Source organism: Meriones unguiculatus, chromosome 2 (genome assembly GCF_030254825.1).
Source record: "Meriones unguiculatus strain TT.TT164.6M chromosome 2, Bangor_MerUng_6.1, whole genome shotgun sequence".
NCBI classification, from domain to species: domain Eukaryota; kingdom Metazoa; phylum Chordata; class Mammalia; order Rodentia; family Muridae; genus Meriones; species Meriones unguiculatus.
Window position 1 is genome coordinate 93,059,248 of NC_083350.1, and position 21,840 is coordinate 93,081,087.

Genomic DNA, 21,840 nt, shown 5'->3' on the forward strand with positions numbered 1-21,840 from the left:
ACCTTGAGGAAAAGTGGCTGATGTTTACTGAGCCCTTACCTGGTCTGAGCATGGTCTTAAGCATCTGGCATGCAATGTTTGCAGGGCCCAGGAAGCAGATTTTGTAAGTTCCTTACTAATGGATGAAGAAACCAGGGCACAGAGGGTTCTATGTAACCTGCTTCAGGCCCCAGAGCTCGAGAATGGCTTCAGCCAGGGCACTGAGCTGGCTTTCTCACCTTTACCCAGAGTATCTGTGCAGCAGCTCAGTTTCTCCTTCAGCTTCTAGAAGCAGATACCCGTGTAGGTGCTGCCGTTATGGGTCTCCACTCTGAGCAACCCTTTAAAGAGTCCTCTTTGGCTGTCTGGGTCCTACACAGGCAGGCCTACTATGCAGCAAAGGAGAAGGGAGAGGACATCCATTGTTGTCTAACGACCTGAAGGAGATGGAGTGGGAAGGGTACAGAGCAAGTAAGTGATGTGGCTGTGCCAGCTAGAGAGGAAGGCATGCAGCAGAAGCTGAGATGAGAAGGATGCCAAGAGCACACACAGCCCTTCTCGTGTCTGTCCTGCGCATTAGGTGCTCTTACTGGCTGGCTGACCTTGGAAGAGTCATTTCCACAGTGGGGCCAGAATCTGCTTTGGCAGTTACAGAGCATTCAGTGGTTTCTAGCTTTTGTTTCCCCCTGACTTGGCATTTTCAGTGGAAGGTGCATTGCGGTCCCAAAGAAGCCTTTGTTGGAGGGAAGGTCACCCTGGCTTTTAACAACTGTGGAGGCCTCCGAGTTTCTGCAGTGCTGAGTGGGGCTTGGTCAGGGTGTGAACACTCTCCTTTTATGCCCAGCTGGAAGCATTGCCTTGGTAGTGCCACCACGAGGCCCTTATCTTGTCACTGGGCTCTTGTTAGAATGTCTTTACCTCTGGCCCTGCATGATGAGGGAATGTAGTGTTGTGATTTGACAATGGGCTTCCCCAGGGCCAAGCTCTGCTCACTGCATGACCAGAGGGCTGGTTTCTGTCCTGGGCCCATCTTTAGTTTTTGAAGGAATGTAAAAGTTGGTCCAGCACCCACCTATATCCTCCATGGCCTGTGTGTGTTTACTGTCTGCTTCATACAGAAATCAGCTCCCAGGATATAGGCCTCACTCAGCCAAGATAAAACTTTTCAGTCATGGTTTTCCATCTGGTATATGCAGATGGATTTCTTTTCCTCTGCATACTGAATGGGGCTGTCATGAGGGCCTGGGTAGCTCTGAGCCTGGCACTGAAGCTAGAAGGATCATTCTTCTCTGTACTGTTTTCTAGCCCCAACCAGGGGTCACCCAGGATCTAAGGGAGAGTGGTGCCTCCACTGGGTCTCAAGCTGGGCTTCCCATGTATTACACCTGCATGACTTTTGATTACCCATGGGGACAGGATGTCAGAGAGATCAGAGATCGTCTTCATCATGTACTTGTATGAGCAGCCTCAGTAGCTCCTCTTCCCTTTTAAATAGTATTAGTCATTTATTTGTGTTTATTTGTGTGTGTGTGTGTGTGTGATGTGACTGCACATGTGTGTATGTGCATACATGTATGTATGTATGTGATGAGTATGTATGTGATATGTGGGTGAGTGCATGTATGAGTGTGTGTGATGTGTGGTGTGCATGTGTGTGTGCACTTGTGTGTACATGCATGTGCGAGTCGATGTGTGTGATGTGTATTCATGTGTGTGCATGTGTGGGGTGTTTCTGTAATGTGTGTGAGTGTGTGATATGGTGTGTGTGTGCACGTGTGTGAGATCATAGTGCATGTATGATGGCTAGAGACAACTATTTAATAATTGAGTTTCGCCATCCACCTTGTTTATTGAGGCAGCTTCTTGTTTCTGCCATGGCCCTTGGGCCTTCCTGGCAGGTGATTCTCTTGCATTCACCCCATGTCACCGCAGGAGTGCTGGGCTGACAGACTTGAGCCCCTGCAGTTGGCATTGCTCCTTCCTTCCTTGGGAAACTTGGGTTACAGGAATGGAACTCCCATGGTCAGGCCTTGCTGTAAGCGCTTTTAACTGCTGATGCATCTCTCCCAGGCCCTGATTTCTTCTCTTTTGCCCCAATTTTACCACCACTTCTTTGGTCTGGGGTCTCATAGTGCCCCTTCCATGCTCTTCTTTCCTTTTCTCCCCTCTCTTATGTTTTCTTTCTTCCTGATGCCTGCCTGTGCCGAATGTCTGTTCAGGTCTATCATGCACCAAGCATGGGGGGAGGTTAAAGACTGGAGACCCAGCGGTGGTCAGGATCCACGGGTGTGAGGTAGAGGGCTGTAAAGGTGTGTATCTTGGAGAGTGCTAGAGTGCAAGGGCACTACAGGGGCTGCTGTGCAGTCGCACCAGTGAGGCCACTAACAGCAGCTCCTGACTCTTGACTGAGTCTCAGGTAGAAGCACTCTTTATTAAACATGTGTTTCTAGTTGTGCTTGCTGGGAGGTGGGCAGGAAGATGCTCAGGGATGTGGGGCCATTTCTGCTGTGGTGGGCCGTGGGCTACCGTGTGCTCTCACCTGTCAAGGTATAGCCAGTTGTAGACTGCTTCTCATGTGGACTTGTTCTTTTCCAAACAACCCCTTATGACCTAGAAGGATAGGTCAGTTGCCTTTCACGTAGGAAAGGATGTGCATGTGAGAAAGTAGGCCAGGGCAGGGCACATTTGGGGAACTGAGCAGGCTTACAGTGTGGCAGCGGATGGGTTGGTAGGCTCCCCATTTTGCTCTCTTGCCAACTTGTTTGTGAACAGAGACAGATGGACTCCTGTTGCCGTCTGATGTCTTTTCAGATGTTTGAGGAGTCTGCGTACTGGGGCTGGCCGTTCACAGGCACTGACAGGGAGCATCTGGGATTGGCAGGGCTGGCGCAAAGAAGAAGCATCACGCTCTTTCTTTGTCCTGCTTTGTCTCTGCAAGAGTCTGTCTGTCATACCCTTTGTAGTGGGGCCTTCCTTGGAAGGGAGGAGGATGCAGGAAGGATTTGAAAGTGTAAGTGCAGCCCAGGACTGAGTTTTGAGAATGAGGGTCTGAAGGCTGAACTGGCTTTGAGATTGGCCACACAGTGATTTCTCTCTCTCTCTCTTCCCCTCTTTCAGTCATTGCCTTAGCTTCACAGTGAACTAAATGCTTCGAATTTTACCTCCCATAATCACCTTTGCCCCCTCTTTGTCCCTAATGCATCAGGATTCCTAGAATAAATGAATCATGCCTGGTTAAGCAGCCACTGCTTCATGAAGGAGAAGAAAACGCAAACCCTGGGCTGTTTTTATGAAGGGCATGGCAGGGGTTTCTCTGGAATTGCTGAGGTGGTTGTCAATTTGGCCAACAAGAACATCTGTATTTATCCACCCCCCTGCCCCCACCCCACCCCCTGCCAACAATGGCTTATTTGCGTCTGTTTAGTTCTCTGAGTAACATTTCATTTCCTGACTTTATAGGTTGCTATAAAATCCATCCGTAAGGACAAAATTAAGGACGAGCTAGACATGGTTCACATCAGACGAGAAATTGAGATCATGTCATCCCTCAACCATCCTCATATCATCAGTATTTACGAAGGTCAGTGACTCTCTTTTCCCCCACTTCTGTCCTAGTTACCATTTCACATACCACAGGGGCCTTGCCAAGACTTTGAGGTAATTGCCCTTCTGGGCAGAAGCCAGATATTTTGCTTCATGATATAAAAATAGCCAAGCGTTATCTCCTATCTGGTTACCTTGAACGCAACCCGATACACACAGGGCAGCTCATCTGAGTCATAAAACATCCCTGGCCACCACCATCTTCGCTTTTCCCAGTTCCTTGGCTTTGGCTGTTGCTAAGTAACTTGCTCGCTGGGTGGCTGTAATGGTGGACACATTGTCAGTGTCATTCCTCCACCTCATGGCCACGCTGGCATGAGCCTCCAGGTGATTCTCTTTGAACTGGAAATGAACGCAAACGGCTCGAGGGGCACTAAGAAGGCCATGAGGCTTCCCAAATGGAGTCCAGCCTGCAGCTGGTGTTCATGAAACACAGGGCAGGGGAAAGCTCATCAAAACACCGAAGCTCCAGCTTAGCTTTGGTTCTTTATAGGAAGAAGTAGAATGTTTAATCCTCCCACAGCAGTAATTCTCCTTCATACTTGGAAAGACGTTACATAATCTGAGACTGTCTGTTACAGCAGAGGTTGAAATTCAACATCAAAGTCAATGAACAGTTTTCTCCTCACAGTTTGACAACTAAGCCTTACCTATTTTTTAACTCATTTTTCTCTTTCTATATATGTAGTTTTTATTCAGGGTTAAATTACACTGTTGAGGGTTGCTCTTTTGTTTGCTTTTCTCATTTTATACCACATATATCTCGGTGTCAATAAAACCTTCCCATAAAGACATTTTACAAGGCTTTATAATATTTTCAGCTAGGGGCATACCACAATTTATTGAGTCTAACTTTTTTTTTTTTTTTTACTGCCAATCCAGATTTCTGGTTGTTATAAAGAAGGCTTTATTGACCTCCGCTTGTATATTCATTTCTGATTATTTTCTTATGAAAAATTACTGCGCTGAGTGCAGTGGTAGTACTTGGGGAGGCAGAGGCAGGCAGAGCCCTGAGCTTGAGGCCAGTCTGGTCTACAAAGTGAGTTCACGACAACCAGAGCTACACAGAGAAACCCTGTCTCAAAAAACAAAACAAAACAAAACAAAACAAAACAAAATTACTGCTTTTAAACTATTGAGTCCAAATGTTTCCACAATATATATATATAGTGGAAAATAAAAAATTTATTTTGAATAAATAAATACAAACATTTATTTTGAAATATATTTTAAATAAATTATTGGCTTTTTGGGGGATTGAGACAGGATTGATGTAGCCTTGGCTTGTCTGGAACTCATAGAAACACTCCTGCCTCTGCCTCCTGAGGACTGACATAAAGGTGTGCGCCATCATTTTGGTCTCCCCAGAATATTTTAAAATATGTAGTTCAGTCAGAAAAATGAACTTCTTTAAGAAAATGAGCCTCCTTTTCATTTCTGGCCCTTAAAAGATGGTAGCCCTAGATTCTTAGTTCCCTTTCGTCTGTCTCCTTCGTCTTTTCTCCCTGTCACTCTCATCTAAAAGCCAACATTGGTAATACCTTTTCTTTTCATTCTCAGGTTTTTACTGTTGTTTGTTTGTCTGTTTGATCTCCAGTATTTGGTTTAAAATATTTTATTTTAATTTTTGATTATGTGACTATTACTTGTGTGGGTATATGTATGTGAAAGCAGTGCCAAAGGAGGCCAAAGAAGGTGTCAGAGGCCTTGGAGCTGGAGTTACAGGTGACTACAAGCCACCTGACGTGGGTGCTGAGGGTCAGACTTGGGTCCTCTGCAAGGACAAGATGCTTTCTTAACCACTGAGCCACCTCTACTGCCCGAGGACGATATTTTCATTCACTCAGTCACATACACCTCTTTCTTGCAGTGGCTTTTGAAGTGCCGTGGCTGGGTCATCAGCTTCAGCATCACTTAGAGATAGGTAAATATGTGTCTCGGGGCCTCCTCTGGGACCACAGAATGGGGAGCTCTACGGGTAGGGCCAGGCAGTCTGCAGCTCGGCCAGCGTGGGGACCATTGCTTCTTGAAGCTTGCTGTGTTAGGCGGGCTGCATATGTAGCAATGGATACCTCATAACTGCAGTACAGCTCAGCTGAGGTGTGGACCCTGGGTTCGATTTTGGCAGTGGTGGTGCACACTTTAATTCCATCCATTAGGAGGCAGAGGCAGGCAGTTCTCTAGTTCAAGGCTAGCCTTGTCTACAGATCCAGGACAGCCAAGGGCTGTTTCACAGAGAAACCCTGTCTCAAAAAACTAACCAAACAAACAAAAAAGTATTAAAAGATTGGTGTTTGAAATTTTCATGCAAATGTGGAACATCCATAAAGATTTTTTGGAGGGGAAAGTTAGGAAAAACAGAAATATACTTTCAAACACAAATCTAAACTTGCCTGGTGAGGGAGGGCTTCCTGAATGTTAGAAATGAGTAGATATACAAATCCAGGAGAAAATTTGGTAAGTTTTGAGGGATTTGCTCCACCTGGGCCTGTTACTGTAGAAACCTGAAGACCAGGGTGAAAGATGGCCTGTGCAGTGTGGACTAGGATTAGCCCTGTGATATGTGAACACTGCTGTGTTTCTGGGTCACGTGTGCACCCAGCATGCAGTTCTCAGGCTTGTTATCCAGGAGGCCACCCGCAGTAACTGATATCTGGTGGAGAAACTGATTTTCAGACCAGCATTAGGGCCCTTGCTGGGAACCAGACAGGACCAGTGGGCCAGGTCAGAGGTGAACCCCCGCTGAAGAATATTCTCCTGCCAAGGTTGTGTTGGTCGTCATGGTCTATCCCCTCCTGGAGGGTTCTGGATGAAGTTATAACCCCAGCGTTATAACTTTAAAGATGGCTACCAAGGTGAATGAAAGTTCTACCAAGGCCTCGGGAAGGAGCTTGAGGCCCGTTTGTCCCTTGAGAGCAGGTTTTAGATGGTCAGAGAACAGCTTGAGCTTGCAGGTCAGACAGACTTGGGGTTCAGTCCTAAATCCTCCACCATGCCCTAGAAATGAGACATGGTACTATATGTATCAAATGGGGAGGCAAGGGTGGGCATGCAGCTCAGGGGTAGAGCACCTGCCTAGTATGCATGAGGCTCTACAGAACCGTATAAAGGACTATGACCACTGTTTGTCTCACAGGGCTGTTAGGATTAAATAGCAAGGCATACTCAGGAACTCAGAACAGATAATTATAACAGGAAAATAATCATTCCATTCTATTAGTGACTGCATACAGCTAGTGGCTGCTATAGTGAGCAGCACTGAATATTCTCATCCGGAAGGTTCTTCTGGACAGTGCTGGTATATATTGTTTAGGCACCTTATGCCTGGGTTCCTTTTTATTTTATTTCTGAAAATAAAATAAATGCCTCGCTGAGGGATTCCTGCCTGTGAATAAGTTACATGGGTTAAAAAAAAAAACTAAAACAAACAAACGAACAAACAAAAACACTGTCTTTGAGTGTTTAGGACCTGTGAATGCTATGCAGATGAAATTCTCAGGCACCAATGTGGTGCTTTATTTTTACTTTTAGAGCTCGCAGCTTTGAGGTGTGCTCTCCCACACTGGCTCTGCTCTGTTTCTCCTACATCTGCTGGGGATGAGGGCCATTCCCTGCTTACTGTTCTGGTCCTCACACCTCTGACCATGACCCCACTGCCGCTGGTTCCATCACTGTCTGTCTTCCTGCCTAGCAGCCCAGGGTCTAAAGCTGTGGGTAGAGTTGAGCTTCCCATCGTCCTCTGTGAAGACATTGCCCTTTATGGCTTGCAGAGGTCTGCTGAATCCCCACTCCAAGTCCCCACTCCAAGTCCCCACTCCAAGTCCCCACTCCAAGTCCCCACTCCAAGTCCCCACTCCAAATCCCCACTCCAAGTCCCCACTCCAAATCCCCACTCCAAGTCCCCACTCCAAGTCCCCACTCCAAGTCCCCACTCCAAATCCCCACTCCAAGTCCCCACTCCAAATCCCCACTCCAAGTACCCACTCCAAGTCCCCACTCCAAGTCCCCACTCCAAGTCCCCACTCCAAGTCCCCACTCCAAATCCCCACTCCAAGTCCCCACTCCAAGTCCCCACTCCAAGTCCCCACTCCAAGTCCCGTGGGCATGTTGGGCGTTCCCATTTTGTAGTTGTGGACACTGAGACCTGGAAGAAAAATAATGCCTTGCTGGGTACACTGTGTGCCGTCAAAATGGAGCACCACAGGTTGGCGGCCTCGAAAACAGAAACCTGCTTCTTTTCATTCTTATGGCTGGAAGTCCAAGACCAAGGTGATGGACTGCAGTGAGGTTCCTTCTGAGGGCTGTGAGGAGAGGAGCTCTCTCAGGCTTCTCCCTGGGGCGTAAAAGGCCATCTTCTCACCATGTCTCAAAGCATCTTCCTTGTAGCCACACTCACATGCTCTCTTCCTGGCCAGATTGGATTAGGGGCCATGCTAATGGCCTCGTTTAACTTCATCATCTCTGTGAGGACATTTAGATCTTGATACACAGAGTACATTAGGGCCTCAGCCTGTCTGAGAAGGAGACACAGGGGTCACACAGCTGGCTGTTGGCTCTAACACTTGACTGCATTTTTCCCCTCTGCAGTGCCTCCCCCTTGCTTTCCAACCTTGTGCCTTGTCTTGCTGTCTCTGTGACCATTTCACCTGGCCTTTTTTCTCCTGACCTGTCCATTCAGGCCTGAACTTTGGCTGAGGATGGGTAGCTGCAGCAGGGGGCAGAGGGGAGAGATTGTATATCTGGGAGATTGTGTGCTGATCTCCTGCCACACACAGAGAAGAGGGACTCTTCTCTTGAAGCTGAAGGATGATATCAGGAGCCTGTGCTGAGTGGACCTGTGTTCATTTACTGAGTGGATCGCTTGCCTAAGTTGCCATTTGGACATTAGCCAAATGAGTAGGCGCTAGAAAAGCATGTTAGCATTTCTTCTCCAGTAAGGACCTTTAGGATCACCCCATGTGCACATTTGCATGTGTGTGCATGTACACATTTGTATGTGTGTGCGTATGCATACAAACACACACATAGAGACACATCAACGCCACTGGCTTCAGCATGATAAAACAATACTGTGCCTAGCCCTGCATGTTTAGTGACTTCGAGTTCTCCCGAGGGAAGGAGCATCTTGTTTGGCACTAATAGTTCTGTTAGAGTGTTATAGTCCAGAGGAAAATGGCATGATTAAGTACCCACTGTGTCTAAGCCCCATCAGATCCTTAAAATACAAGAGCAAAGGAAACCAACTCCAGTCTTGCTTAGAGCCGACGTGCAAGAAGGGATGGTAAAACATGCAAGGTGACCTGATGGCCTGTCTGGCTGACTTGGAGCTGAGTGAATTTTGACCACCCAGTTTTTCAGATGGGCCTGGCAGGGTGGAAGCCCCCGGGTGAGCTTTCCAAGCCAGCAGAACACATGTGGGTATATTAGACATTTCTGCTCCTACAAATCTTGAGGCCAGGCTTGTGGCCCATACCTGTGGGTAAGAGTTTTCTAAGCTGTTTGCCCTCATGCCCATGAAGTGCTGACTTCAGAGGCAGCCTGTGGAGTGAAATGTCCTGATGACCCTCTGGTGGGGGTGATTTACCCTCAAATTTATCAACTGTGTGCAGACATGAGCCATCACAGGCTTCTGTTGCTAAGTTGATACAGAAGAGGCATGCGCTTTCCAGTCTGTGATGCTGGGTAACCTGATCTCATCGCAAAATCTCAGGCAGCACCTCAGGGTGGACCCCTGGTTCCCACTCAAAGGAATTCCATTCTCTCAGCAGGGAGGCAATTGACAATATGAAAAAACAGCAGAAAGGGGAAGTACCGGAACTTTCAACTTGGTTGCTAGAATGGAAGAGATAAAAAGGGATTTTTGTCTGCGGCTCTGATTTCAGAACGGAGTTCAGACAGACATCAAAGGCAGGTTGCCTCACCCCCACTCCCCCTTTGAAGGCCTTGGAAACCTCCGAAAACCCTCTGGAGACTCAACGTTTTTACTGCACAGCACAAGGCCTGGGAATTCCAGCCTCCCATCTGGTAGTAGTACCACATTTGAAAGCAAAAAGGGGGGCCAAGGAGGCGAGGCAGCCTGGGCCTTCACGTGAGTGCCCTCTGTTTGGGGTTCTGGAAATCCCTCTTCCTGGCTATGTCTGATTGCATCTCTTTATTGTCTCTTTGTATTGTGATGTGGTGGGGGAGGGATGATCCTTTCATTCCTTTTCTCTTAGGTGAAGGGAATTCTGGCTTCCAGCAACACACAGAAAGACTTATTTTGATATTCATTACTTACGATTGTTCTCTTTATTAAGAATGCTTAAAACAAGCCAGACATGGTGGTGCATGCCTTTGATCCCAGCACTTGGGAGGCAGAGGCAGGTGGATCTACAGCCAGCCTGGTCTACAAAGTGAGTGCAGGAAAGCCAGGGCTTGATACTCAGAGAAACCCTGTCTCTGAAACAAAACAAAACAAAACAAAACAAAACAAAACAAAACAAAACAAAACAAACAAAACAAAACAAAACTGCTCTTTAAACTTGAAATGAAATAGACAAACTCCTCTTTTGATAAGCATGATAGTCTCCTGCCTGCCTTATAAGCTCTACACCTGCCGCCCTTGAGAAGATACAGGAGCCTCTGTTCTCAAATAATCTCTGCATTTCCACCACAAGATCCTTTGGATGAAGTCACTCTCTGTGAAAACTTCTTCCCATCTTTCTAGAAAATTCTTTCTCTAGTATTTATTACCTGACCTCCTCCATCATTGCCAGGAAGTTAAGGTAGACACTTGAAGCAGCTGGTCCCACAGTCACAAGAGGATGAATGCATGAACAGTTGCTTATGCTCAGCCTTGTGCTTCACTTATGCGGTCCAGGACCCAGAGCATAAGGAGTGGTGCTACTCACAGTGGGCGATTGTGTCCACTGATTAATGCAATGAAGATGATCTCCCATGGACGAAGCCACAGTCCAGCCTGGCCCTGAAAATCACCACTGAGATTCTCTTCCCAGGTGATTCTACATTGTGCCAGGGTGAGAGCAGAACCATTTATCTCCCACCCACTTTGTGTGAGTGAGTGAGTGTGTGTGTGATTACACGCATGCGTGTATGCCCATTGGGTGTATGCTAGTCTATAGTTTCTTTCTCAATCACTCATGGTTTGAGACAGCATCTCCTCATTCAACCTTGAGGTCACTGATTTGGTTAGACAGCTGGCCATAAACTTCAGATCCACTCTTGACTAGCACGCTTTCATACTGGGATTTTAGGGAGTACAGACCTGCAGGGCCACAGCTGGCTCTTTTGTTGAATCCCAAGGATCTGAACTCAGGTCCTCAGGCTTGCTTGGTAAGCACTCTGCCAAGTGAGCTATCTCCCAATCCTAAGTAAACCTGTCTGTGCCACACGAGATTTTCCAGAATGGGATATCTCTTTTGCTTCTTGTTGAAAAATCTGGAAATTCAAAGCAGCAGAAGAGAAATGAAGAGACAGGTCTGTGGAGAAGGCCAGAGCCCATATTGTTCACCACAGATTCCCCCCAACTGCGGTAGGGTCAGGGGGGTTGTGAAAGATATTCCACAGAATTCAGCAGAGGTCTAGCGGGTCAGAGAATGTTGCTGTGAGAGTCCCCAACAAGTGAAGGTAGTTCCTTGGAGTATGAGAAGACCCTGGTAAACTGCATGCTGAGACATTTGAACGGTAATCTCAAAGGGTGGTCCAGAACCATCGAAATCAGCATCAGCTGGGCCTCACCCAGGCCCCTGAGTCAGAACCTGTGGCCTGCTCAGCTGTTTAAGAGCAGGCTGCCAGGCATCTGATGTTCCGTCGAGTATGAGAACCACTGTTGGGAAGAAAACCCCTCCATAGCCAGTCCAAAGCAGAAATGGGACTGAGTTTCTTTATCAGTTATTTGAGAATACTAACAGTGGAATCACCTTGTATTATGCAGACTCTAGTGTGCTTATCCAGGGCTTGAGAGGCTAGGCATGCGAGGAGGTCCTCGTTAGGATGGGTCTTGATTTGGGCTTTCACAGAGGCGGGGGATGCTTGAGTTGATCCTTTACCATTTGTTTATTTGTATAGTCATTCTTTGCTCATTAAATGCATTAAGCCTTTTTTTAAAAGGGCTTTTATTATTATTATTATTTACAATTTATTCACTTTGTGTACTAGTTCACACCCCTCCCTCATCTCCTAGCCCCACCCTCCATATCCCTCTTCCTTAGTCCACTGGTATGGGAGGTCCTCCTCCCCTCCTGTCTGACCCTAGTCTATCAGGTCCCATCAGGACTGCCTGGATCCTCTTTCTCTATGAACTGGCTAGGTCGCCCCACCAGAGAGAAGTGATCAAGGAAGAGACAAACAAGTTCATGTCAGAGACTGTCTTTTCTCCCCTTATTAGGGAGCCCACATAGAGATTGAGCTGTGAGCTGGGGGTCTAGGTCCTCTCTATGCATGGTCTTTGGTCGATGCATCAGTCTCTGCAGTCCACCCTGGGCCCTGCTTGCTTTCTTTCTTTCTTTCTTTCTTTCTTTCTTTCTTTCTTTCTTTCTTTCTTTCTTTCTTTCTTTCTTTCTTTCTCTCTCTTTCTTCTTCTTCTTCTTCTTCCTTCTTCTTCTTCTTCTTCTTCTTCTTCTTCTTCTTCTTCTTCTTCTTCTTCTTTCTTCTTCTTCTTCTTCTTTCTTCTTCTTCTTTCTTCTTCTTCGTCCAAAGTTTGACTGTGCTTCTGCTTCAAGCCCCTGCTGGTTAGAGTCTGCATTGAGCTTTTATGTTCCAAGTACTGTCCTAGTAGGAGCAGTGTAGAAGTGGTCAATGTTAGGTTTGACTAATCCCTAGGAAGCTTAGGCTCCATCTCTTTATAGTGGGGCATTGCCTTGCTATTCTGCATGGCCATAGGATTGCATTTGGAAAGGAATGAAACGCTAGGCCCATGTGGAGACATGCTTAGCATGATAAAAAGTAATTACTTTCTATTTTGTTGCTTACGTATGCATGTGTGTATGTGATTACATATGTGTAGGAGTGTGTGCATGCATGTGTACACACATGTGTGTGAAAGTGTGCGTACATGCATGTATGAGTGTATGCGTGCATGCATGTGTGTATTGCTCTCCACCTTATACTCTGAGGTGAGGTCTCTCACTTGAACTCAGCTCCGTGACTGGTCGAGTCTCTAGCCAGCCAGCTGTGGAGACCCTGTTTCTATCTCCGGAGTGCTGGGGTTCCAGGCAGGACCCATGCCCACTTGGCTTTTACCCGAGTTCTGGGGAATCACAGTTCCGTTCATGCTCATTCGGCCATCACTTTACCCACTGGGTTGTCTCTTCATACTGATGATTGTGGCTGTGATATCTAGGGCTAAGTGACAGGCCCCTCTGGTTGGATAGAAACTTATTGCAGTGGTGGCCGAGGCCACACTACCCAGGTCCGTGATTTTGCGTATTAGCTGCGTGTGGACACTTGGGTGACCTCTGTGACCCTAAAGTCTGCACCTCAGCCCCAAGGCTTCTGGTTGGTCAGGGTGATGAATGTGGAATAACTTCTGTGACCAAGAGGACTCGAAAGGTTGCTCTTGAAACTCGTCAATGAGTTGGTCGAATTATCTGTCATCAGATTCCGAGAACATATTCTGGTCACAGTCACCAAAGAGCAGTGGGTTGGCCTTGGGTTGACTAAATATGCCATTTGCATGCCATCCTCAGGGACCTCAGATCCCATGAAGCCTTTGTTGAACTTGGCAAAGTGGTGTTACGCTTTTGTTTACTCTTGAACCCGTGGCGAGTTTCTGAGTATTGATTTCATGTACCCCTCTGTTGCCAGCCTCACAGGCAGCCAGTCAATTCCTTGCAGACTGGACCCACGTGAGTGGCCCGCCTCCATTCACAAGTCCCCAAGGGCTCGCCTCACTTCTAACTCTAGCAGTGAGCTCCTCAGTGTGTGTCGGTGCAACCACTTTTCAAAATGAGGTTCCTGTTAAATTAGCTCTTTGACCTTCAAGTTATATTATTTTCACTTGATTACACCCAAGTCCTTTTTTTTTTTTTCTGGAGGCCAAAGATTAGAAATAAAACAAACAAAAACCTGTTTCTTTTTGATTGTCTTGCCTCGCCCTCCTGAATTTCCTGGAATTCAATATTTTCTAGTGCTTTAAATAATGCCACTTGTACTTGAAGCTAATTTTTTTAAAGAATAAATGAAACTATATTGTGTTTAATAGGGGCCTTTTGAGATGAGCGGGGTCACTTAATTGTTTGCTTAGGCCACCACCAACATACATTTAGGAAGGAAGGCCAAGAGTGGCCTTATGTGACTGCCCGAGGGGAGACTGGGTGCCCTGCAGAAGTCTGATCCTTTTTGATCAGGGGATCTGTGCTTCTCTCCACCAGCTCTGTGAATTCTGGCAGAGGGCTTGTCTTAGAACTTGTTATTTGTAATATTGACCTCACTGTACAGTAACATTGATGGTCAAGTTCCAACCAGGGACTTAAGAGAGCTGGGCTTGGGGTAGAGTGTTGGCTCAGGGGTTAAGAGCATTTCCTACTCTTGCCAAGAACCTGAGCTTGATTCCCAACACCTATGTCCAGTAGTTCAGAACCTTCTATAACTCCAGCTCCAGGGGCTCTGACACCCTCATTCATTGTCAGCAAGTACCCACCCTCAAAAGTTCATAGCCAGGCATAGACACACATCCATACATGTATTTTATAAGAATCTTTAATAAGAACAAGGAGGGTGAGGGAGAGAGACGACAGAACTGAGCTTTGCAGGAGGCCACAGGAGGCTGATGTCTGTGCAAGCAAATTCACTGCCTTCACCATTGTCCTCTCACTTCCATCTCTCTCTCTCTCTCTCTCTCTCTCTAACACACACACACACACACACACACACACACACAGTGTGTGTGTGTGTGTGTGTGTGTACAGTGTGCAGAAATGTGCTCTTGTGGGTGGATTCTGCCTGTTAGGGTCTGTAACCCTGGCTTTCACCAAGGCTCTTCTTCATTTCTTCTTATACCTTGGAACTTGCTGCCCATTGTAGCAGCTGGTACCTGTTCATGCTCTGGCCCTTGTGTGCTGTCATAATCTTTACAGTGAGGCCACAATGGAGAGTGACAAGCTCTGCAGGCTGGCTCAGCAGGGCACAGTGGGTCCCTCATTAGCTACACTGGAGGGTGCATGATAGGTACTCTCATGGCTTCCTTGGCCAGGTGCCTGGGGATGAGCCAAGGCCCCGCAACAAAGCCTCCTGAGGAGGTTTGGGGAGAGGACCAAGGCTGTTCGCACATCCCTGCTGGAATCCACATGCTTGTATAAGGAGACCACTGTCAGTCTGGAGCCCTTGCTTCTACTTGGGGTGGTTGTAAGAGTTCAGATCACTTACCAGGGATGAAGACTGACAGGCACTCATTCTTTCATAGTGACTGGTATGTGCTCCCCATCCCTTGACCTGTCTTTCTCTGGTGTGTGTGTGTGCAAGGCTGTTACAGAGCACTAGAGGAAATGACTGGTGTGAGTTGTGCTAGTACCAATGGAGCCCATTTCACCTTCCAGCCCTGCTAAGTTGCCATGGAGATGCACACACCCCCCAAGGTGTGGTCGCTGAGTCCAGTGGCTGAGACCCTTCTCTCTATTTTAGCCTTGACCTCTACCTTTCTAGAATTTGGTATTGGGCTGCCCACAGCATTTATGACTGACAAAAGGCCAAAATTCAGTGGGCCCTCAGCATCCCCAGACAGTACCCATATCTTGCTCTTTTTCTAGTTTGATTTTTGAAACTAAGTCTCTGTAACCCTTTCTGGCCTCCTTCCCATATCGTCAGAGTCAGGATTACAAGCATAGACCACCACACTCTCATCCTTTTTCTGACTTCGCTGAAGTCTACCTCTGGCAGTGGGTGGGTGGCCAGGCCGGGTATGGTTCTCCTCAAGCATTCTACCAATATCCAGAAGGAGTGTTGGTGTATTGTAAGACATGTGTGAACCAAAAAGCCTTCCATTGTCCAAACTGGGAAGTGCCTGCCCGAGATTCAGCTCTGACCACCCCAGTGACAATGGGAGCTATTAGCCTAGCTGAATTTTCTCACCCTCACTGCAGGGGGCTTCCAGACATCAGAGGACTGTTTTGTGAAGCCAGGAGCCCCTGAGGTATTTGCAATTTAGTTCTTGGGAATAGACTTCTGAAGAATTAATTCTGTAATGACTCAATGACTAATTAGGTAGCAGTTGACTCTTTCCAGAAAAGATTCTTGTGTTTCTGAAATAAAAAGCAGGCTAGGGGTTTCTGTGAGAATCTTCCCTGTCTTCAATAAGAGTGAGTCCCCCGGGAGTGGAAAGGTACTTCTGGCAGTTTGAAGACATCAATAAAACAGTGTTGCTTGCTGTCTGGTGAGCGTGAAGCACCCTGGGCAGACAGAGTCCAACCATACAGGGGTACTGGCCAGTCCCTCCTAAGCCCTGTTCCTGTGCCTAAAACCAACAAACTATTCTTCCTCCCTTGAGAGTCCACGTGAATCAGAAATCTATCTTCCATTTCCACAGGAAGAAATTTTCCATTTTCCAGAACCATCTGCTCCCACATTGAGCGTCCTGTAAATTGATCCCCACTCTACTTTCCTGCTAAAAGGCCTAATGCATTTGGCTCAAGAATGGCTAGCGGATGTTTAAACTCCTGGGGTGCCCCAGCGTCCCCCTGGGCCAGAGGGTTGCTTCTGTGTTTCGCACTCTCCCAAGCTGCACAAGTTGTGTTAGTGACCTTGGCGGCAGCAGAAGGGATCATTAGGAGCCTTGTAACGAGTGCACTTGTGAAAGCCAGACAATCAGAAGTCACAAGCGAACTGTCAGGTGAAGGTCCGATAAAATTCAGGTTTAATGTGGAGAAGCGGCTGTTGCTATAGCAACCAGTCCCTACTCTCTCCCTTGAAATAAGAAAAAAACAGAAAACAAGAAAAACAATCTAAGCTAGTTTCTGGGAAGAAGCAAGTCTCTGCAGGAACAGAGGGGAAATGCCTGTGTACCCTGTGGTTGACCGGAGTAACAGCAGCAGTACCTAACTAAAGAACCAGTCATCTGGCCGGTTGGATTCCATGCTGTTTTCTCTAGGAATCTTTTTTAACTCATATTTGCATCACTGGACCTTCTCCCTTGTCCTCTAGGTGCTAAGGCTCTGAGCCATACAGCTTGACTCATGGATTAGTTGGTTGGCTCTATTTGTTTCTAAGCAGCACACGACTTCTTGAAGGCAAAGACTGCACCTTATATTGTTTTTATTAGCTCTAATACATAGCAAAATGCTCAGAGACTTCATGGGCTGATAAAGGCTGCGCAGGAAAAGCTGTGAGTTATACTCCGTCAAGGAGAAACTTCGCTGAGCACACTGTAGGGACAGTGATTCATGGGGTGAGAGTCCTAGTAAGATGATGCATTTCTTTGAGTCACTCAAATTTGGATTCAAAGATATCTTATAGGGTGCCTGTCCAACTACAATGCATATAGATACACAGCAAAAAAGGCGTGGTGTACCCTATGTGGGCTATTGTTTAAGAACTTCAAAAGAAGTGAAACTCGCCCACCTGATTGGTGTTTAATCAATATATTATTATGGTATTATTTTAGTTATAAGCCCAGGGTGCTGTTTGGTGGCAGAGAACACTGAGTGGGTGATTGACGCTGGCAGTGTTGCTCCCTGAAGGGAGTGATGGGTTTCCAATTACGAAGTGGGATAATGTTGACACTGGTTGAGTGTCTCTCATCCAAAAACCTGAAGTCTGAGATGCTCCAGTCTGCTAAATGTTTTGAGCATCGAGGTGATAGACCACACATGGAGAATCCCATACCATGAAACTTTGTTTCATGCCCACAGTTATTAAAAGTATAGGATTATTGTTTTAATTTGGGGTGATGGACACCATGACTAAACCAACAACTTGGGAAGAAAGTTTATTTCAGCTCCCTTGTTACAGTCTACCATGGAGGGAAGCCAGGACAGGAGCTCAGCGCAGAAGCAGAGGTGATAGAGGAATGCTGCCCACTGGCTTGCCTTCAGGCTCTCTCTCTCAGCTCCTTTCCTTATACATCCCAAGACTGTCTTCCCAGGGTGGCAGCACTCACAGTGGGCCATGCCCTTCTCTCTCAATTAACAAGAAAATGCTCCACAGACATTCCCACAGACCAATATGATGGAGGCATTTGCTCAACTAAGTGTCCTTCTCTGTTGTCTCTTGACTTTGTGTCAACAGCACAAATACCTTCAACCTACTGTTTTAGATATGTATGAAATGTAAGTGAATTTTGTGCTTTGACTGAGGTCCCCCGAGGTATGTCATTAGATGGATAGATAGATAGATAGATAGAGAGGCAGACATTCTAAAATCCATGGAAGCCATACCCTTGGTCCTAAGTAAGCTCCTGGTCACTGGACTGGTTTCACAGGATGACTGTGCTAGGTCAGTGCTGAGTGTGTGGCATGCAGTTGCTGGTGAAGAGAAATGAACCCGTTTATGAGGGAAGGAGAGGTCTCTGTCTGGGAGGAAGTGAATCCTGAGCTGTTTCAAAATCCAGGATTCCAGATGTTACTCTGGCCTTCATTTCCCTCTTTCCTGTTGTCTTGGCAACATTTACTCGCCTGCCTGGCTGCCCAGGGGCTTCTAATGGATATTTGCTGCCTAAATATCTAATTCATAGCACTTTTCTTTCCCTTCCTTCCTTCCTTCCTTCCTTCCTTCCTTCCTTCCTTCCTTCCTTCCTCTCTCTCTCTTCCTTCCTTCCTTCTTTCTTCTCCCCTCCTCTTTTTTTCTTCCCTCCTCTTTCTCCTCTTCTTCCTCTTGAGACCTGCCAGAGGCTGACAGCAGTCCTGTTTGTTACTTTTCTCGTGTTGTTTTTTCTACCCAGCCTGTCATCTGTCTCTTGAGTTGGTAACATCTTTAATCATTTCCCAATGCGTCCACATAGTAGGTGCCTTCTGCTGCTCTGTTGCTTTACTGAAACCCAGGCTGGGCACCATGGGTTCTGGCAGAGTGCTGTGGGCTGACTCAAGCTGAGCTAAGTTTCTATTCAGGGCCTGCAGTTTCCTGGTAGGCCTGGCATGTCAGGGGCCACAGTTTTCCTCACCATCGTGGAGCCACTGGGCTTCTGGGTAAAACTGTCTGGCCAAGAGACACAGGCTTTCATTTTTTTCAGAAAGGAAACCCTTCCCAACTGGTGGAAAATAAGCTTTTGCTTAGTGACTAATAACATAAACACAGACAAGATTTCTGGGCTTATAAATAACCAGTTGTAAAAGTGCCCGAGGGGCACAGCCCGTTTTTGTGAGAAGAATGGTTACGGGCATGCCCACCACCTCTCCGACAGTGACCTTAATTGAGGGTAAGGAGCCTTCGGGCTAGAGTGCAGAAGCCGGTCGTTCCGCAATGATGATTCCCAAGACCTTAACCTTAGCCATTATGAACATCAGGCTATTCTGGAAAAGTAATGGGTGATGTCTGGTTCCCTCCTGTTGGAAGAACCTGAGAGTCCAGGGCAGCTGTGGTATGTTACAAAGCACCACATCAGCAAGGAGAATCTCAGGGTTTTTTTTTTTATTTTTTATTTTTATCTTGCAAGAGATAGGAAAAATTCTCCAAGTGGGACTGAAGTACAGTGCTGAGGTCAGCTCACTGATCCTGTCCCCCAAACTCTGTCAGTCTCACTGCTTTGGTGAGAGCCAGGCCAGAGGGACTGGTTTATGTGAAGGTAACAGAGGCTGAGCTTTGAGCCTGCGGGCTGATTGTGTAGTCCTGTCTGAGCTGTGCTTGGGCTGTGTGTAATCATGGTGACTGTTCTGAGCTATGCTATACCAGGTGTCCCCCATCCCACCCTGTAAAATATGACTCCTTAAAGGACCACATCCCTATGCTATCATTTACACAAATGCCTCTTAGCAGAAGGCTGCCACTTAGTAGGCCTTCAGTGATCGGGGGTGCTATTGTTAAGTTTAAGAAAGAACTCCAGGCTTCAGCAGCCTCCAAACGCAGAATTCTCTTTGGTATTTAGCTCATCTAATGTGCTATTCAAGCACTGGCTGTGAACTTGGGCTGCCTCCTAGAGAGGGTGCAGATGGTATCCCAAAGCATGGCCCAGCCACGCAGACAGTTCTGTGGCCCCGCTGACATGCTGACTGCCCATGACAACAAGGGGGTGGTTTTATTCGGGTACCATCCCGTGTCCTCTGGGTGGGAGTAGAAACGTGGAAGTGCCCTGGCTCACCTCCAGAACCTGAGATAAGATCCTACTGTGCAAGGGCAGCCAAGCCCAGGTAGGCGCATTTTCCAGATAGCTCATGTGTTTAGTCACCAGGTCTTTTTCCGAGCACCTTTCAGGATCTGTGCTCCCAGAGCAGTGCCAGGCAGCGTTCTTCCCTGGCATTCGGCAGGTGGGTGACCGAGAAGGGCTGGCAGCCAGTGAGGATGTGGTGAGCTGACCCAGGTGGATGGACCCAGACTGTGTGCTTCAGAAGTTAGAGCATCAGGCTGTGCAGAAGTCACGCAGAGCTGAGTGGAAGTGCACAGTTGAAAAGGGAGGAGCCAGCCTCTGGCAGTCCCTGTCTGTGGGAGATGTGCCTCTGCTGTTCAGATGAGTCTCAATCTCCCTAAGGTTGCTCCAGAATCCGGGATGTGAGATCCTTGTTTATTTTATTAGTGTGTGTGTGTGTGTGTGTGTGTGTGTGTGTGTGAATGCACTTCCTTCCCCCCCTTCCCTCTACCTTAAAAAAAAAAATGAAAGCCCGCTGCTTCCTCAGGGTGCATCATGCCTTCATTTTTGCAGCCTGAGCCATATATCCCAAGGCTGCCTTCCCACTTCCCAGAGTTTATAGTTAATGAAAAGTACAATCTGAGATGAAATCCTGGTAGGAGCCAAAGTGGCTGGGTACAGAGAGGCCAGCAGACACCCTAGCAGCCAGCTTTATCTGGCTGTCTCCCTTCCTCCTCCTACCTTCCTACCTCCATCCCCTTCATTTTATCAGAGCATGTTGGCTGGACTGGAAGGAGCCGAAAAGGAACTGGGGGGAGGGTGACCTAGCAGCTAGTGACAAGGTGTGGGAGGACAGGGAACCCAGGATTCAGGCAGGTTCCAATTCAACGCAGTTGCTCATTGAATGTGTGTGTTTATCTTGGTATCAAGCCGTGAAGTATCCAATAATATTAAACAATAACAGCCAATGTTATACAAGCTTTGTTACCATCCTATTAATGAATACATTCTCCCAACAGTTCTAAGACATGCTTTCTAATTTCATTCACATTTTACATTTGACGTAACAGAAGCACAGAGAAGATAAACAATTCCCTAGAGTCACACAGCCAGCAAGAAGAGAGGCCTAGGTTTTAGCTCTCTTAGCTCAAGCTCAGAGTCCAGGCAGAGGAGAATGGATATGTAACCAGGAAATAAGTTACAATGAAGCAAGTACGGGCCAGGATTTAGGAGGCTGGAGGCATATCATCTGCAGATAAATATGAATGAAGGCTCTGTTGATGAGTCCCTGGCCAGGATAGGTAGGGGTGAGGGCAGGGGGAGAGCAGGCAGGCAGAAGCAGCAGCCTAGGTGTAAATGTAAGGATGTAAATGACTGACAACTCTGTGTTGTTGGACATTGAGTTGGGCTGGGAACAGTTGAAGCTGATAGGATAGAAGTGGGCAGACGGAGGGCCTGGGGTTCCCTCTGTATCTTCTAGGAAAGATGTCCTTCAAGACAGTTACTACTTAGTCATGTCTTCACTCTAAAGACATTTACATGACAGCCTGAAGTCAGGCTCTGGGGACAGCGGAGTGACTGGCTGAAGTGTTACTGAGGCCCTAGAGCCCTTTTCTCTTCTGCTGCTGTGTAGGCCCTGGCTGTCTGGAACCCTGAGTTTGATCGTAATAGCTGCAGACCATCAGAGTTCCGGGGAGAGCCTTGACAAACATCATGAAAGATGTTTGGATCATGGGAGAGAAGGGACTGGGGCTGGAGGCAGGGACACCCGGCTCCACAGGGCTGCATCGGCCGTGACTTCACTCCAGGTTGGTCTCTGGGAACCCCCAGTCATGCCTGGAACCAGAGCTGAGTTGCTTCTGGTCAGCTGTTTAGGAAGCCTCCTCCGTGAGTGGATCTGCGCTTGATCTTGGAAGCTGAGGCTGCAGGCTCCCCAAATCTCACACCCTCCAGAGGACTCATCAGTTTCTTCCTTTTTCAAATAGTAAAATTTCAGATAGTCTCTGGTGGTGTAAGGTTGTAAGATTGAAAAGAGTGAAACAGGACTAAGA

General features: G+C 47.2%; 1 protein-coding gene across 4 annotated transcripts in view; it reads left to right on the plus strand.

Annotated features, from left to right (window-relative positions):
* The window catches only part of Nuak1 (NUAK family kinase 1), a 71,238-nt gene that overhangs the window by 25,992 nt on the left and 23,406 nt on the right, over positions 1–21,840 (plus strand). For 3 of the 4 annotated variants that reach the window (XM_021660518.2, XM_021660520.2, XM_021660519.2), the window contains one exon: positions 3,439–3,559. The exons of the other annotated variant lie outside the window; for it this stretch is intronic. In XM_021660518.2, the coding sequence (XP_021516193.1) occupies positions 3,439–3,559 (121 nt within the window). The remainder of the gene's footprint in view (positions 1–3,438; positions 3,560–21,840) is intronic. 4 annotated transcript variants of the gene reach the window in all.